The following is an 18,160-nucleotide window of genomic DNA, read 5'->3' on the forward strand; positions in this document are numbered from 1 at the left end:
ATAAATATACTATACCTATTTATAACAACAACAAACAAATATGTAATAATATACATACATATATTCAAATCACTTCCAATTCACAAGTTCAATAAACAAACATTTCCAGTTTGACTGGAAATATTGGGAATAATAAATATAATTGAATGATTATGGATCTAACCATTTATTTATTCTTTGTACATGTATATATTACTTTTAATATTATTAACTAATTTGATTACAGAACATTGACCTTGAATGATGGCTTCAAAGCTTGCTTTCGGTTGATTGTGATTGTTAACACTCCATCTTCTTGCTTGGCATTGATTGTCGAGAGATCCAAATCCTTGGACAGTTGGAAGGTCTCGTGGAACTTGGCAGCCTGGTTGGTCTTGGTGACCATTGAGTTGTTCTGTTTCTTGAGCTTGTCATTGGATGGTGTTGGGGTGGCTGTTCTCTTTGATGGTACTGGTGATCCAGTTGAGTTTACATAATCAATCTCCTCATCCTCGATCTCCTCAAAGTATGCGGTCTCCTCCTTTGGCACTGTTGGCTCCTTCCTAACGCCAGCCACACTTAGGTTGAGATTGTTTACATATATCTCAATGTCCTCTCTCTTGAAACCTGGCAACTCTAATCTAATAATAACAGCAGATAGACCCTTCTCCTTGATATCGATGACTGGCTTGAACTCTTGCTGCTTCAACATCTTCTGTCTCTCCTCTTCTTGGCGCAACTCCTCTTTAATCTTTTGCTCATGCTGCAACTGTTGTTGTCTCTGCAACTCCTGCTGCTGTAACCTCTTCTTTAGTTGCTCTTGTTGGAGTATTTGTTGTTGTCTAAGCCTCTGTTGCTCACGCTGTTGCTGTTGCTTCTGTTGTCTGAGCTGCTCGGCATAATACTCTCTCTGTCTCAACTCCTCCTCTTCCTCCTCCATCTGTTGTTGTCTAAGTTGTTGTTGATATCTTTGTTGTTGTAGTTCACGTTGATGTAACTGTTGTTGTTGTGGTTGGGAACCATAGAATAGTTCCTCGAATGGTGAACCACCACCATAATAATGTCTCGAGTTACCCGAAGCTGGATGTCCTCTAGCTTGAGTTGAACGTCTTGGTTGTTGATATGATTGTGGATAGAAGAAGTCCATTATTATTAATTATGATTGATTGATTATGTATTTGTATAATATTCGTATATTATTTGTATCTTTATCTTTGTTGATTGATTGTTTGAAGAATATCATATAGTCCAATTGGACATTAAATAATGTTGGTTGTGTGTCACTTGAAGAAGTCAAGACTACGTCCCCGTAGGCATTCCACCAGTCTTCCAAGATTGGTAGTCGAGAAGCAATGACATTCATCTTGAAAAACGGGTGAAATCTTGAATAGAACCACCAAGGAAATCTATTCGAAATTTCATCAAGATTTAATAACCTTAAGGTGCATGCATGTTACTGTGCTCACTTCCTTTCATTCAATCACTGACTTACTCACTCAATCAATCAATCAAATATAAATGTTATAAGCAATATTATCTGAATGTGCTTCATATTGATGTATGTTCGTGTCACGCACGTCTGGACAAACTTTAATTAAAACAAAATAAACACATCACGAGGATTCAATATGTATCACAGTTTGGTCCACTAATTCATCATTCTTTTCACCAGACAGACAAACAATACATGAGTCAATAGAGGATGATCACCACTTTACCTGTTTACATATTAAGAAACATACTTTTGCATCTTGATAGCATTGATACTATGTTTTCTCCTGGTAAACAGAAATATATTCTTTCAACAGCAGAGTATAGTCCCATCATTGAAGCACTATTACGCCACATCCTCAAATGATAATAACCTGAGATCATTTGAGCACTTGACAACAAACCCTTCCCCCTGTCAACGGCTATTGGAGACACACTTTACAATAGAGGACCCACCTTCACCTCATCCCCACCATCTAGTTCAGATTCCCTCAATTCCTTCGTCTGTCACAAATTTGCGCGTATCTATCCTCACCCGCAGCATCTCCTTCAAGGCGGTGTTCCACCATCGGTGACACAATTATTATTGGTCCATTTGAACCAATCACTTCAAGCTGCTGGACAAATACCACAGTCAGTGACACAACTATCTTTGACTTATTTCAATCAACTACTTCAACCTGGACATATACCACAGTCAGTGACACACCTGTCATTGACTTATTTCAATCAACCACTTCAACCTCGACACATACCACACTCAGTGACACACCTGTCATTACAACATTTCAATCAGCCACTTCAAGTTGGACACATTCCACTGTCAGTGACACACCTGTCATTACAACATTTCAATCAACCACTTCAAGCTGGACACATTCCACAGTGGTGACACTACTATCTTTGACTTATTTCAATCAACCGCTTCAAGCTGGACATGTACCGCAGTCAGTGGCACACAACTATCTTTGACTTTTTTCGATCAACCACTTCAAGCTGGACACATACCACAGTCAGTGACACACCTGTCATTACAACATTTCAATCAACCACTTCAAGTTGGGCATATACCACAATCTGTAATGCCACAGACGCCTCAGCACGATCACAATTGTCCACAAACCAAGACGTCAAAGAGCATCGTCCTTTTTGGAGTTCAATAGTGACTCCCTCACGAAGTTGAGGAGACTTTCACATATCATTGTCCAAATCAAATCAGATTACAAACCAAGCAAAATCAGTCAAGTTGCCCTGTCTCTCTTTTGCGCTTGCTCAAATCGACACCAACAATAACTCTTCAATTCTTTTCTGGCATACGCTTTGATTTTGAGACCATTTGGAGGCTTCTTGATGCTAAAACGGCGCTATTTGTGACAGTAACTAAGGCACAAGGCGATGGAATCATTTCATTTTGGAGGTTCCCAACAACAACTTCGTGGTCAACCAATGATGAATGTAGCTCGAAGTAGCACTCACGTAGATGTTTGCTGCAGAAGGCAGGGTGTGACAGGTATGGCTCATTGGCAACAAAGTTCAAGGCAGACGATGCCAAATATATCAGTGATTATTTTCAAAGTCCATGGACACAACTTTGTATATTTAATTATGTTCATAATTGATTCTGAGTTGATTATTGATTGATCGACCATGAATTAATCATTGGTCGGTGATTCGAAAGTTGTGTGAGAGTGGGTGAAGTGAAGGCAAGTGAGAGTATGTATGAGAGTGAACGGACAAGCTGTTTGTGTGGGTTGGGTGCAAAATGAAAAGTGAGTGTTTAACTTGGTTGAGCGAACTGACGGGTTCTCTTGTGCATTTTCATACTTTCTTTCACTCACTCCAATCAATCAATCAAATATTCAATGTTATAAGAGTATCCTTGAGCAGAAACATTTAAGTTGATGTGATGGACAATCTTAGACTTTTGCTTCACAACTTCGTTATACAGACTCTATAAACTCATACAAATGATTTTCGAGTGACTCTTGCAATACAAGGGCTTACACTTACCCTGTATATACATTGTCAACAACATCAAATAACCAACCAAATTACCATTTATATATAAACTTATATAAAGTAGAGAGGTGTGTTAACAAGGAAGAAAGGAAGGAATGAAGCAAACTTGAAAGTAAAAGTGATTGAGTATAGTTCCGGGAACTCAAGTATGTAAGTGAGTGAACGTTGATTATTATAAATAATACTAACTATAACACAATCAAGTCAAATCATCGCATTCTTTAGTACTAAACAATTGTATAATAATGCCTCCATTCTTTGTATTTAAAATATTGGAGAAAGCTTTGGACATTCCAGTCAAGATATGTCAAGGAGAGAATGTTTTCCAAACAGTTGCTAACTCTGCTAATGGAATCATATCCGAGACTGTGAATGCAGTTGTCGCCCCTGTCAGTTTAATCACCGAACCTGTTCCTTTCCTACACAATGCAGTTGAAGCAACAAAGTCCGTCGTAGTGTCTGTTGCTGAGGCTCCAGTCAACATTGCACACGCTGCAGTGTCTGTTCCAGTGACGCTGGTGGAGAGTGTTGCCAATGGAGACAACGTGCTCACATCACTTGGTCAATGTGCTCTTAGTGTCCCGATGGCAGCATGTGTTGAAACAATCAAGATTGGCAAGTGTGCTGTTGAGGAGACCATCTCAATTGCAACTGGGCAGGCCAGCGAGCGAGTGAGGAGTGGAGAGTACGAGTTTGGCGCCCGTGTGTTTATGTATGCCGACGAACCTGGAATCAAGAGTGCCATTTGGAAAGGTGCATATTTGGCGGCTCCCATGTCTAGGTTCACTCATGTGATAGGATTCAAGGATTGGCCATCAGCATTCGAACAGCTCACCAAGATTGCAAACAAACAGAAACTCTCAGAGGTTCAAATCTCATGCCATGGTTGTCCAGGAGGAGTGTTTGTTGACGATATCTGCTTGAGTCAATACGAATGCCAAACCTTGCCAAGCTTCCAGGAGTTCATGGCGTCAGATCCCTTCCTCCATAATGGCACTGGTTTGATCTGGTTCAGATCATGCAAAACATTCAACAAAGTGCAAGGCAGGCTATTTGCCAAATTTATCAGTGATTGTTTCAAAGTTAGAGTTGCTGGACATACTGTAGAGATCCCTAATCCGAGTCCCTTTGTACACGCAGGATTCCAATTGTTGCATCCAAACCAAACACCAGAGTGGGAAGACGAATCAGGTGATTGCTTCCCAACGACCACCTTTAGTCCATCACAGTTGGAGCCAATATATATTCCCTAGGGAGTGTGTGTTCATGAATGCTCATCCAAGGTTGCTGTCTGGGTGAATGGATTAGTATCCTTGTTGGTAAATAAATAGTAATAATTGGTTGTTGTTTTTTTGATAAAGAATTAATTCTGAATAACTACAACATCATATTGATTAATATTAAATAAATTGTGTTGTAATAGATTTTTTTGGAACAACCCCTCAAGTGATCATTATTATTTATTCTCATTTATTTACTGATTCTTAGTCTGGAAATTACATTGATTAAATTGTGATTGAAACCATAATTATAAATAAATACTTTAAACTCTGTTCATATAAGTGTATAAGATAATTAATACAAACAAGGCCTTCTTACAGCAAACAAATGCATTACATTTCGACGGGAGTCTGAAAAGACATCTGATGGATACAATCTGGAGACCTGTTCAATTGTATTTTTATTTAATCAATCTACAAATATGTCTTTTAATATCTACCTATTATATCTTTGACAATAATGTTCATTCTAACAATCTTCAAGGTCATCAGCACCCTGAGAGGACCTTCTTCACGCAACGCCCTCTTCAGGTTCTTCTCTCATACTCTCCGGATCAATCATATGAGAGCAGACGCCGACTGCACTCTCTGTGGCAACTCCTGCACAGACCAACCCTACAATCACTTCTTCTTTGACTGCAGCAAAGTGGCGACCCAAGAAGCCATGCGCCCAGCCTTAGACTAGGTGAAGCAACGCTCTGGTATCAACGTCAGAGAATGGAACATCAAAGCACTGGACATCTCCACGAAGTCTCGTCGCCCCAACCTTCCATTCATCCACCTCATGGCAATCATCGTCAACTACCTCTGGCACTACATCGCCAACCACCTCTTTGGCAACAAGGAGGCCCCGTTGGCCAAGCTCAGCTTGGTGTGCATCACATCCTTCAAGTCCCTCCTCCGCCAGGAGTGGCGCTCCCTCATGTCCACGCTCACGAGTCACATCTTGGCCGGACGACCAGTCAACATCAAGAATGAGATGGCCGAGTTCACTACCAAGTGGCACCTCAGCACTCGCAACAGCGACATCCGTCTTCCGCCTCTGCCGCCAACTATCAACAAATACTTGGTGGCCGAATTCAGCGGCCTACAGTAGAAAAGAAAAGAAAGAAAAAAATCAAGAAAATTCAAAATCGACTAACTTATATATATTATCCCGCCTCTTCAATGACGCCAATTTATTTGCAACTTCCACTCTAGTCAAAAAAAAAAAAAAAAAAAATCATTCAAAATAGAATCTTGATCTCTACAAATAAAAAATCTGATTTTTGGCAACAACCATGTCTTTGCGAGTTTTGTGTGGACACTATTCGCGCAAAGACATCTTAACTGATTGGGTCAATCAATCAGATATATAATATAATAGTATAAGATAGATAGATAGATATCTAGGTCACTCAAACAAAGAGAAGGATTGCAACAACAACAACAACAACAACACCACCAGTAACTCAATAATGCTGTAAATCTAGTCAATCAATCAATCAAACAAACAAACAAAGTATATCAAACTAAATGGATACCAATCAACAACAGAGATACTCAAAGAACTACTTGGATGATGGTTTCACAATACATGTAAGATTGATTGTATCCAACTGGGTGATTGACTGACTGACTGACTGACTGACTGACTGACTGACTGACTGACTGGACTTACATGTTTGATTAGATCGATCTAGATGATACAAGATGTAGACTATCATTTCAGAGCTCGGCAACAGTCGATCATGTAAAGCATGAGATATTCAAACATCATAAAGATACACATCTACGAGGAGGCAGCCATCAAGACTTCTTCTTGGCACTGAATAACAAGGTATGTGTACCAATCCACTTCATACTTGGAGCTCAACTGACCCTCTCTTTCTCTTCTCTCACTTTCCAGTCGGACCTACTACAGATAGAGTTTGTCAAGTTCGTCTTTGCTCATGAGGACATTCAAAAGTCACTGTTGACGAAGCAAGATGCCTCAATAGAGGTCTTCCTTGTGCCAAAGCCCAAGGAGTATGTCTGCATAATCAATCACTCATTCAACAATCAATCGATCGATCACTAACTCACTCACTCTATCAATCAATCAATCARGGATCAAGGCAAGGAATCGCAGAGCAGAGGTCATAAAGAAACAACTCAACTCAATCAGTTCGGCCATTGTTAGGCCGAGGAACAGCAAGCAGGGGGCAGGAGGCAAGGCAAAGTCGACACCATCGTCAGTGCCATCATCACCATCTTCTCAACAGTCATCACCAGGTGGTCTGGCGATGGACAACAATTCACTCTCGCGCTCAGTCTCAAAGGATGAGATGTTGCTATCGCTGGGCTCATCCAACGATTCAGTGTCGACTGCCACCTCATCTTCGTCCGTTGTTGATGGTGTGATCACACCAATGATCAACAACAACCACACCAGCGAATCTACTTCACGCGACACCTCTACAACAGTGAGGATGGCACCTCACCGCGCCTTTGATATCAAGCGATCAACGTTTGGAATGGTCACAGATACTGCTCTATCGATGCAGGACGATGATGATGAGGCCACGCCAGAGGCTCTGCCCTCGCCTAACCAAACGGGACCGAGGAACTATGGTGACAACCTATCACCGCGCGGATCAAGAGTGCTACGTGCCCGCATCGATGAGTATGAGTCGGCGGAGCAAATGCGACAGACGCTACAGCAGCAACTCGTTCAGATCGAGGAGGAGGAGCTCAAGTACCTTTCACAGGCATCTGACCTCAATGGCGACTCGCTTGGCTTCTCCACGGACGACCTCGAGCCAGAGATCATCTCTGGCTCACCTGAAAACCAGCCCTCCTCCAAGAGCAATAACAAGTCACTCTTACGAGATGTAATATTAGAATCATCAACAACATCACCAACACAAACAACGGCCGTCGCGACGACATCAACATCACCATCATCATCGAACATTACTTCCTCGAATGAGGCCGACGCAGTTGGACAACAACAACAATATCATTGGACCAACGACCTGACATTGAAACAACCGATAATCAATCATTACGGAGACATGTCCAGGATGTTCCCAGTGCATCTCTCCATATCACGCGACTGTTCAATCATTGCTGGTTGTCCAGTCGTCGCCACATCCAACGAATTCAAAAGCCAGGTCATCTCCCAACTCGAGACCATTGTGGCCGCACTTAAGGTCGGCACTCTGGCACTGGGCCAATCATCATCACCCATTCCCATCACAAGCAACTCTGTAATACTCAATCATGTAAACACAATGGCGATGGCCAACACCATACCACCACTGCTCATTCTGAAGCCTGGCATCCAAGAGCTACTGCTCAACAACATGTCTGGACCCGAGTCCAGCTCCAATGATGCCAGTCCTCCCAACGCACTCAATGGCAGCAGCAGCAACAACATGATGACCAAATCAATCATGGTGCCAACGACATTATCAAATCACGTCAACGCGAAACAAGCGCTCACCAGTTCTGGCGGCGCGATGAAGTTCACCAAGTCGCCCAACAGGAACGCGATCAACAACAAACCATTGTCCTCCTCGGGTGGCTCGCCAGGCGCTGGCGCCAACAACCCACTACGCAATCAACTCAACTTTACTCATCGCACGGCCAACTTCTCGTTGGGCGAGCAACGCGACCAGAATGTCAAGGCGCTGATGCAGCGCCGCAAACTGACGCAGATCCAGATCGGCTCGCTACTGGGCAAGCCGTTGTGCTGGAGCAACGGGGAGAACGAGATCAAGGACTTCCGCACAAAGATGGAGACCATATTCAACTTCAACGAGATAGACCTGCGCGACCGCGTCAAGATTACGCTGGCATCGATCACCACCTGCAGTGGTGCCGACCCGCTGCTACCTTCCTCCTTCCACATACGATTCTACCTGCCGCCCGACAACCACTCTACCACCATCAGTGTCAACGGCATTGACCTGATCAGTGAGATCATTGAGCGAGTGATCGCCAAGCATCACACGACAAAGATGCTTCAGGATCAGAAGCCGTCGGACTTTGTCATTAGGATCACGGGCACCAGCGATCACGTGCTCAAGGACTGCCAGGTTATGGATCTGGATGTCGTGCGCAATCGATTGCAGCGCAAGAAGGACATCAAGTTCAGTCTGGTGCATCGATCGTCCATCCCCGACTGCTACATCGATGGCCACAGCGAGCCGATCTGCCACCTGCCCATTGCGCCCCGAGCACCAGTCCCCTTCAAAAAGGGCGCAAGTGGATCGTCGACCAATATTACATTTGGAAACGCGCGTGCTGGCAACTTCAACAACAACAACAACAACAACATCAACAAACAACAACAACAACAACATCAACAGGTACAGCGCTCAATCTTCCTCAGCGAGATCAATCGTCCGTTTGAGATCAGGATCGTTTGTTTGGAGAACTTGAACAACAGCCTGTTCGCTCAACTAATGCCCTGAGGCAGCCACCAGCGACATCAAGTTGACGATCAGCGTGGGACTGTTCCATGGCGAGGAACTGCTAGCACCACAGCTCGAGACCTTTGTCAAGCCACTCGCCAACCCACTGTGGTGCGAATGGCTGCGATCCACCATGCTACTGTGTGACGCACCCCGCGCCACCACCCTCCGCTTTACCATGTTTGCGCAGTCTACCGAGAAGCAGCAGCGCACCAGTGTCGGCTGGGTCGACCTGCAACTGATCGACTTTAATGGACATCTGCAGAGCGGGGTGATTAGTCTGATACTTTGGCCTGGCGATCGCACAGCAACTTGCGATTACACGCAGCTGTGCCCATCGCTGGTCATTGAGCTGACGCAGTTCCCCTTCCCCGTGCTGTTCCCACGCCCTCTGCTCATGGAGAAGACCGAGATCAAGGACTACACAGAGGCACGCAAGCAGGATGAGGACAACCTGCAACAACTCATCAACAAGGACCCATTGTACTTGTTGTCACCACAGGACAAGAAGTTCATTTGGACGTACAGGATGCATCTTTCCAAGTTCCCCAGCTCACTTCCCAAGGTCCTTCAATCACTACATTGGAACAACCCGCAAGAGGTTAAGGAAGCGCACAGGTTACTATCTATATGGACCCCACTATCGCCTACCGAGGCACTAGAGCTGCTCGATGTCAAGTATGCAGACGAACTGGTGCGAGAGTACGCGGTGAATTGCCTGCGCTCACTGGGCGACCATGAGCTCGCTTTGTTCTTGCTGCAGCTTGTACAATCACTCAAACATGAGCCATACCACGACTCGGCCCTGGCGAGATTCCTCATCCAACGTGCTCTAAACAATCGATCAGTGATTGGACATCCGTTCTTTTGGCATCTCGAAGCCGAGATGCACAACACTCGAATCTCTGATCGTTACTCATTGCTGCTCGAGACGTACCTGCGTGGCTGTGGTGACCAGCGCCACGAGTTTGTCAAGCAGATGGAGATCGTCACGAGACTGCAGTCAATTGCCAAGATCATCAAGGAGGCTCCAGCCAACAAACGTCGACAACTCCTTCAGGACGAGCTGAACAATGTGAGCTGGCCCAACACATTCCATTTGCCCACCTCGCCCAACACCCAAGCCTGTGGCATCATTGTGAGTGAATGTCGATGGCTCGACTCATTCACCACGCCACTACTGCTCGTCTTCCAGAACGTGGACCCCATTGGCGACCCCATCAGCGTCATCTACAAACAGGGAGACGACCTGCGCCAGGACATCCTGACGCTGCACATGATATCACTGATGGACAACCTGTGGAAGCGTGATGGACTCGATCTCCACCTGTCGATATACAGTGTGGCGGCAACAGGCGATGGCAGTGGCTTCATCGAGGTCGTGCCCGACTCGGACACCGTGGCCAACATCCAGAAGGCGGCGGGTGGTGTCACGGCGGCATTCACCAAGACACCACTGGCCAACTGGCTGCGCGAACGCAACACCTCAGACGCCGAGTTTGAGTATGCCGTTCAGAACTTTACACATTCACTAGCGGGCTACAGTGTGGCCACCTACACTCTTGGCATCAGTGATCGACACAACGATAACCTAATGGTTACAAACTCTGGACATCTATTCCGTAAGTCTCACTCCATGGCCATCTCTATTCACTCAATCATACTAACCTCTGTGATCATTTTAATTAGACATTGACTTTGCGCACTTCTTGGGCAATATCATGAAGTTCCATGGATACAAGAGAGAGAAGGCACCATTTGTGTTGACGCCAGAGTTTGCACATGTGATGGGTGGAGAGAAGAGCAGTTCATTCAAGTGGTTCACAGATCTATGTTGTCTATCCTACAACATCATAAGGAAGCAACGTAATCTATTTATTGTACTATTTAACCTTGTAAGTATATCTCTAATTGGATTGGACAAGATACATCAACTCACTTACTCACTCATTCAATCAATCAAATCAGATGTTATCAACTGGTATACCTGAATTATCGACAAGAAGTGATATTGATTACCTTAGAGATGCATTTTTGATGGACCTAGGTGATGAAGAGGCCAAGCAATCATTCGCCAGACTCATCCAGAAGAGTCTAAAGACAAAGACTACACAGGTCATGTTTGCCATGCACATATTGGCACATCCAGACAAGGGTGATAACACGTAACACTATATATAATACATACTATCATTCATTATGATTATTATCTCTATTTTAATTGATAAAGAACTGTTTAAACAGATTCATTGAATGATTTTCCTTGACCGCTCTGCTCCAGGAAGAGGTCAAGGAAGTAAGTGAAATGGATTTCAAACACTTTTTTTTTTAAATGATCATTGAGATAATAAGTTGTAAGATAGATATTGATAGAATGGATAAACTACCAGTCAATATTATAAAGAATATTTTTGATTGGTTACCTGATACAAATATCGGAACAATGGACCAAATGTCATTGGGTCTAACTTGCAAGCGATTGTTCATCTTACTAAGCAACTTAATATCATTCAACTTGTTGTTGAAGAGATTACCACGCCATAACAATAACAAGAAGAAGATATTGGAGTCTTTGGTGATACCATCATTAAAGACATTTAGGTTTGATGATTCGTTCAATCAATCCATACCATCTGATGGTTGCATGCATCAGTCTTTCAATAAGCTCAAGTTTGGGAAACAATTCAACATGGCCATCAAACCTGCGTCACTGCCAGAATTAGTCGATCTTGAATTCGGACATTACTTCAACAAATCTCTTGAATGGCAGCCATCAACAATCACATCACCCATGTCGTCGTCGTTTGGGAAACCCAAACCAGTCCCAACACCATCACTCCCACAATCAATCACCAGGTTAAAGTTTGGATGGGAATTCAACAAGCCAGTCATCTCTATCACAACTGGATGTTCATTACTCCCTCGATCACTCATTGAATTGTACTTTGGCTACCATTTTGAACAGACACTACCCGCCAACTCACTACCCTTATCACTAGAGGTTCTCAAATTCGAATATTGGTACAATCAACCATGCATGGCTGCTGTGTCCCAGCTGCGATCACTCAGAGTACTTCACTTTTCGGCCTCACATCTCTTGAAGGCATTCTCAATACGCCTTAGATATGAGGAGGAGGATCGATCACTCACATTCCCTGACTCCCTCACAGACTTGTTAATCTCGACAACTGATTTTAAAGGTCTGATTCTGCCTTCTTTCATTCAATCATTGATCTTGGCAGGCCTCAAGTCAGACATTGTACCTGGAATCATTCCAACTACACTCACATCACTCAAACTGAACGAGTTTAACAATAAGATCGAAGCACACTCGTTGCCCAATGGCCTTAAGAACCTTGACGTTGGACATCGCTTCAATCAAGTTCTGGACAAAGGCTCGCTGCCCAAGTCAATCACCAAACTCTCACTTGGCATTTCGTTTAAACAACAATGTATTGATCAACATCATCTGGATATCTTGCCAGCGTCACTTGTCCATCTTGAATTCCTTCTTCAACATAAACATCTCGAGAACGTCATCATGTTGGAGGAGATAGAGTCACCACTACCCGCCTCGCTCACAAGTTTGATTCTTTCTTCATTCAACTCACCGATTCGTCCAGGTCTGCTGCCATCCAACCTCAAGTCACTCAACTTGGGACCTTATTTCAATCACCCAATCTTACCCGGGTCATTGCCCGAAGCCCTAACCTCAATCACATTGGGCAATAGATTCGATCGACCAATCAAACTAGGAGTACTCCCAAACTCACTTAAAAGACTTCTGTTTGGCAATTCGTTCAATCATATGCTGACAGTCGATGTGTTTCCCAACTCCCTTGAGAGTCTATTCTTTGGCCTCAACTTTGATAAACTAATCAAGCCAGGTGTATTACCCCAAGGTATCACATCACTGCACTTTGGATACTACTTTGGAACCCAACTTGTAACATCGTATGATGTCCTCCCATCATCGCTAACTACCTTGGATATATGTCAATACTTGGACAATGCTAAGCTGCCCGAGTCAATCACCAAGCTTGTGATCAGGAGGTCGTTCAAGCATCAGTTACACGGACACCTGCCCAATCTCACTCATCTCACATTGCCATCATTAGATGATTACCTAATGTCCAACATTAATACCAGATTACAATTGGAAGTGGTGGACCTCAGGGGTGATGAAATACCATTGAAGAGGTTGAAGAAGGATGGAATCAAAATGAGTAGACCTCCAGTATCTATATATATCAATATCATTGGTAGAGAATCAGAGGCAACAAATGACCTTATTAAGATAGTGGCCAACTCTTTACCAAATGTTGTCAACATTAACTTTAGCTACAATGCACACTATATAATCATTCGTAGGATTGACAAAAGATTAGGTCTAGTAATGAGGATGCTATGGGATACAAATATAATATATATTATTGAGCTATGATGATCAAGTGGTGGATTATCAATAAACCATACTGGAATCAAACATGATTTATTGAATGTTATTGTTTGTTTAGTGCCAAAGATAGTGCTTTTGCCAGATTAAGTTTGGTCATTGGAGTGTTAATCATGGAATAGAACAGGAATAAACATCACCATTCTAGTTGTTGTGTAAGAATTGTAACTTGGTTATTAGGTGAAGTTCCAATCTTGATTGATTGACGAAAGACGAACTGTGGTCGGTGTGTGTGCTGTTCCGATGAACACAGATTCACACTTCATAGTTAAGTCAATGACTAGCTTGACACCATTGATACATACTACACTTATACATTATATATAATATAGATACTAAGTATGGATATTAAGGACAACAACAACAATAAGATTGTGGATGTAGTCTCCTCCACAACATCAACTTCAACAAACAATGTTGACTCTGTTGAAGCCGACACAGTCACTCAATCATCATCATCATCGGAGAATCAATCAAACATAGACAACAACAATAACAACTTAAGTCAAAATGAACAAGTACAAGAACAAGTGCAAGAACAAATACAAGATGAACAAGTACAAGAACAAGTTCAAGAACCAGAAGTACAAGAAGAAGTAGACTCAGTGTTGGAGACGGCAACAGACCCTTATTTGTATTTGTTAAAGGATGATGAGACCATGAAGAAACATTGGTATTATCTTGATCCAAAGGATGTTGAACAGGGTCCTTATACAGACAATAGAATGCTCTATTGGTATTATACTAAATTGGTTCAGAGGACTTTGAAGGTCAGACGCAGCAATGAGTACAAGTATCAACCGATTGGCACACATCCATTGCTCATGCTACTCATACAAGATGATACAACAGACAAACCACTTGAACCAATACCAACTCTAAGGTCTCCACCACCAATATCAATATCAACTTCATCATCATCTTCGTCATCTGCATCATCATCATTATCATCTACAGTTCGTTATCATCCTTATGAACAACAACAACAACATTCTCAACCACAACAACAACAACAAGTTGATTATGCACAATATTTGGTCAGTGGTACATTCAACAAGAGGACAGGAAGGTTAGATAGTAGTGGCAAGGGAGGTGGCTGGGGTCCAAGCGATGAACGACAGATGGCTCACTACTTTAATCTCAATGAATATCAAGAGCAGATGAACAGGCTGAGGCAACAACAAGAGTCCTCATCGTCATCGTCATGGCGCAACAATAGTACTGGAGGTACTGGAAAGTACAGGAAGTAATTAGAGTGAGAGAGTGACCGCCATAATAATAACTTATCATCGGGGGAGTCGACTTCCCTGCGGTCCAACAACAAGTACTGATAGGACCTATCAATCGGAGGTGCCATATGATTCAATGTGTAATGTAATAATTAATTAAATGATAAACTCAATCACCTCGCAGTCTTATCCTTTCCTGGACGGATCCACCCATCACCTGTGTCCTGAACACCAAAGACATCAACTGGCGAATGGATATTTTGATTGATTGGTTTGATTGATTGGGGGGAGACTATCCAGGAGTGTGGACTTGTCGTTTTGGTGCAAGTCGGCACCCGTGTTGCTGGATGAGTGTGTTTGGATAGAGACCACTCCCCCCATCTACATCTTTGTCTATTTGTTTGTTTGTGTTCATTCATTGATACATGTAGAGAGAGATAGAAGGAAAGGTAGATAGAGTAATCAATCAATCAATCAGTCAATCAATCAATCATCTTATATCATTCACATGTGATAAAGCAGTGCAGATGACTAATGTCCCATCAACATCTCAACGGTGTAACATCACCGTAACTTCAAGAAAGAATACCATCACAACAACAATACATTCTTATTCAACAACATATATATTATTATTATTACTCATAACTATATTACTATTATTACCAACAACAACAAATGCCTCAATAGTAACAGCAACATCAAGAGTGCCAACAGCAGCAACAGCAGCAACAGCCAAGATCAATATTATAAATGATCACAATGATTATAAAGATAGTAGTAGTAGTAGTAGTAGTACAAGAAGAAGACTACGAACAACAGCAACAACAATAACTGATACACCAGAACCAACAACAACACCAACTACACCAACTGAGACACCAGTACCACCCTCACCAACACCAAGAACAGACTGTTTGCCATGTCTGTCGGGCAGTTTCTACAACAATGATACATTGGATACGAGCTGCACGGGCTGCTCAGACGGCTTCTGTGGCAATCCAGCATCATGTTTGCTCTGTCCACTGGGCACATTCACCGCGGAGAACGCGTCTACTACGTGCCAGATCTGTGCGGCGGGCTACATTGCCGCGGCCATGGGTCTGTCCGAGTGCAAGCCGTGCCCGCAGGGTACGACCAGCGACGACTCACACACAGTCTGCCAGAACTGCCCGCCCGGCACCGCCTCCTACCAAGAGGGCGACATCTGTCAAAAGTGTCCGGCAGGCTTCTACAGCGGCGCGCGCGCCGAGTTCTGTAATGAGTGCTCGCCTGGCACGTACAACGCGCTGCTTGGTCAGGCCAAGTGCACGGACTGTGGACCGGGCCGCTTCAACTCGCAGAGCGGCCAAAAGTCCCAGTCGGCGTGTCGGCCCTGTCCCAGCGGGAAGTACTGCCCGGACGAGGCTACACAGATCCCCGTTGACTGCCCGTCCAACAACTACTGTCCGGCCGAGTCGGCCAATCCCACTGGCTGTCCATCGATGTTCCAGGCCGGGCCCAACTCATCGCGTTGCTCGCCCAACTCCTACTTCTACATCATCATTGTCAGTGTGTCGCTGATCGTCCTCGTCGCATTTGGCATCGTGTGGAAATACAGACAGATCAAGAGCAATCAGCAGATCAAGATGACGAATGAAGTGACCATGTTGATACCCAGACCAATGGATGGTTTGGAGTATGGAGGCTTCTAAATAGGTTTGTTATGTTGCCGGCAGCAACATACTTACATCCCAACTCAACTCCAACAACAACAGCAACCACAACAATTACAATGTGTACATATAAACTTCGATCGACAAAACATTAAATGAGGTACTATCGTCCTCTCCACTTAATGTTCCTTCCTCCCCATCCCTATGTCCTATCCAATGATCATTGTTTGAATGGGTTTATTCAATCGTTGGCTGGGCTTGTAGCCCGATCGCTCGCTATTACAGTGCATCGCGCGTCATATTATCGCATTCATTCATATATTATAACATTCGATTCTATTTATCTGTCTGTTGTCTGTTGTCTATATATACACAAGCAGGCAAGCAAGTCTTTCATTCATTCTCTCTCTGTGTGTGCAACCTATCTCGGTCGCGTGTGATTGTGATTGGCTCAGTTGAACTTTCTCAGATTGGATAGCTCATCGAGTATAGCTTGTAGAGAGTCATCGTCGAAACGCTTCAAACTGGTGATTAGACTCTTGGCCTCATCAGAGTGTTCTGGACAGAGGTTGGCAAGACTTGCAATCTCAAACTCCTCCAATCCCTGCTTCGACAATGTTGATCTAACCTGTTTGATCGATGTCTTGTTCTTATATCTACTGAATCGCTCTGCATATGCCAGTGTCTTGTGGAATGATCTAATAATGTTTCATAGTGATTGATCGATTGATTGATTGATTGAGTGAGTGAGTTGAACATGTCGTCATCATCAACATCATCAATGAATGTACCACTTACTGAGGGAACTCTGCGCCTCCTTCATTCTCAGCAGACTCCTTTCTGAACTCTAGTAGCATAGACACCTCTGAGTTCAACAAGAACTTTGCATTGGCCAAATCTGTTGTTGTCAAGTGACAAGTATGTTCAGTCAGTCATTCATTCATTACATCAGAGCTGCATTCATAGCATCTTCGTGCTGTCCATCGTTGATGATGATATACCTTTTGGGAATCTCAACACTGATAGGTCTTCCTCTTCTTGAACAACACCTCTTCTTATTGAGTGATCAGCCATATTATTATTAATATATATATATATAAATATAATTGATTGATTCGATGAAGGTCACGATGCGAATGAAGTTATTCATGTGTGTTTTAGTTACTTTTATCACTTTTCAACCAAAGTTCACGATTTTGTGATGTCAACTTCCCTCAGCTCTCCATTTTGCAAACTCATTTAATACTTTCAACTTGAAGGATGTTGTACTACTTACATTCCTTACTTGATTAATTTCATTCAATCTTCTTTCACTCTTTATTTATTCAAACAAATAATATAAATATATAAGATAAATAATATTGATAAAATAGAAGAGATAAATAATACTAATAGTTATGATGAAGATGATATGTTAAATCGAGTACTTAGTAGAGCATTACAAGTTATAACATTAAGTGGAGAGAGAGTATTTATGTCTCTATATAACTATATAGTTTTACCAATAGAAGCATCTAAGGAGAAAATCCTATTGCGATACAAAGAATATTCTTCATATAATATGGACAAAGCTGGATTATTAATCAGAAATGATCAAATCTTCAACACTCTA

General features: G+C 43.0%; 8 protein-coding genes across 8 annotated transcripts; 6 read left to right on the forward strand and 2 right to left on the reverse strand.

The window, feature by feature from the left end:
- Positions 1-220: 220 nt before the first annotated feature.
- SAMD00019534_062640 (hypothetical protein) lies at positions 221-1,126 on the reverse strand (the record flags this gene model as incomplete). The annotated part of the gene is made up of 1 exon (XM_012898862.1): positions 221-1,126. The coding sequence occupies one exon, from the start codon at positions 1,124-1,126 to the stop codon at positions 221-223; it is 906 nt and encodes a 301-aa protein (XP_012754316.1).
- Positions 1,127-3,734: 2,608 nt separating this feature from the next.
- SAMD00019534_062650 (hypothetical protein) lies at positions 3,735-4,742 on the forward strand (the record flags this gene model as incomplete). The annotated part of the gene is made up of 1 exon (XM_012898863.1): positions 3,735-4,742. The coding sequence occupies one exon, from the start codon at positions 3,735-3,737 to the stop codon at positions 4,740-4,742; it is 1,008 nt and encodes a 335-aa protein (XP_012754317.1).
- Positions 4,743-5,454: 712 nt separating this feature from the next.
- Positions 5,455-5,841, forward strand: SAMD00019534_062660 (hypothetical protein; the record flags this gene model as incomplete). The annotated part of the gene is made up of 1 exon (XM_012898864.1): positions 5,455-5,841. A coding segment is annotated over one exon (387 nt), but the record flags the coding sequence as incomplete, so codon positions are not given.
- A 2,134-nt stretch (positions 5,842-7,975) lies between these two features.
- Positions 7,976-8,960, forward strand: SAMD00019534_062670 (hypothetical protein; the record flags this gene model as incomplete). Its single annotated transcript, XM_012898865.1, has 1 exon — positions 7,976-8,960. A coding segment is annotated over one exon (985 nt), but the record flags the coding sequence as incomplete, so codon positions are not given.
- Positions 8,961-12,245: 3,285 nt separating this feature from the next.
- SAMD00019534_062680 (hypothetical protein) lies at positions 12,246-14,264 on the forward strand (the record flags this gene model as incomplete). Its single annotated transcript, XM_012898866.1, has 3 exons — positions 12,246-13,445; positions 13,997-14,003; positions 14,170-14,264. 3 exons carry the CDS (start codon positions 12,246-12,248, stop codon positions 14,262-14,264), a joined length of 1,302 nt encoding a protein of 433 aa, XP_012754320.1.
- Positions 14,265-14,389: 125 nt separating this feature from the next.
- On the forward strand, positions 14,390-14,914 carry SAMD00019534_062690 (hypothetical protein; the record flags this gene model as incomplete). Its single annotated transcript, XM_012898867.1, has 1 exon — positions 14,390-14,914. The coding sequence occupies one exon, from the start codon at positions 14,390-14,392 to the stop codon at positions 14,912-14,914; it is 525 nt and encodes a 174-aa protein (XP_012754321.1).
- Positions 14,915-15,427: 513 nt separating this feature from the next.
- SAMD00019534_062700 (hypothetical protein) lies at positions 15,428-16,587 on the forward strand (the record flags this gene model as incomplete). The annotated part of the gene is made up of 2 exons (XM_012898868.1): positions 15,428-15,462; positions 15,672-16,587. 2 exons carry the CDS (start codon positions 15,428-15,430, stop codon positions 16,585-16,587), a joined length of 951 nt encoding a protein of 316 aa, XP_012754322.1.
- A 412-nt stretch (positions 16,588-16,999) lies between these two features.
- SAMD00019534_062710 (hypothetical protein) lies at positions 17,000-17,622 on the reverse strand (the record flags this gene model as incomplete). Its single annotated transcript, XM_012898869.1, has 3 exons — positions 17,000-17,246; positions 17,347-17,446; positions 17,550-17,622. The coding sequence occupies 3 exons, from the start codon at positions 17,620-17,622 to the stop codon at positions 17,000-17,002; spliced, it is 420 nt and encodes a 139-aa protein (XP_012754323.1).
- Positions 17,623-18,160: the final 538 nt, after the last annotated feature.

Source organism: Acytostelium subglobosum, assembly GCF_000787575.1.
Source record: "Acytostelium subglobosum LB1 DNA, scaffold: scaffold11, whole genome shotgun sequence".
Classification (NCBI taxonomy): Eukaryota; Evosea; class Eumycetozoa; order Acytosteliales; family Acytosteliaceae; genus Acytostelium; species Acytostelium subglobosum.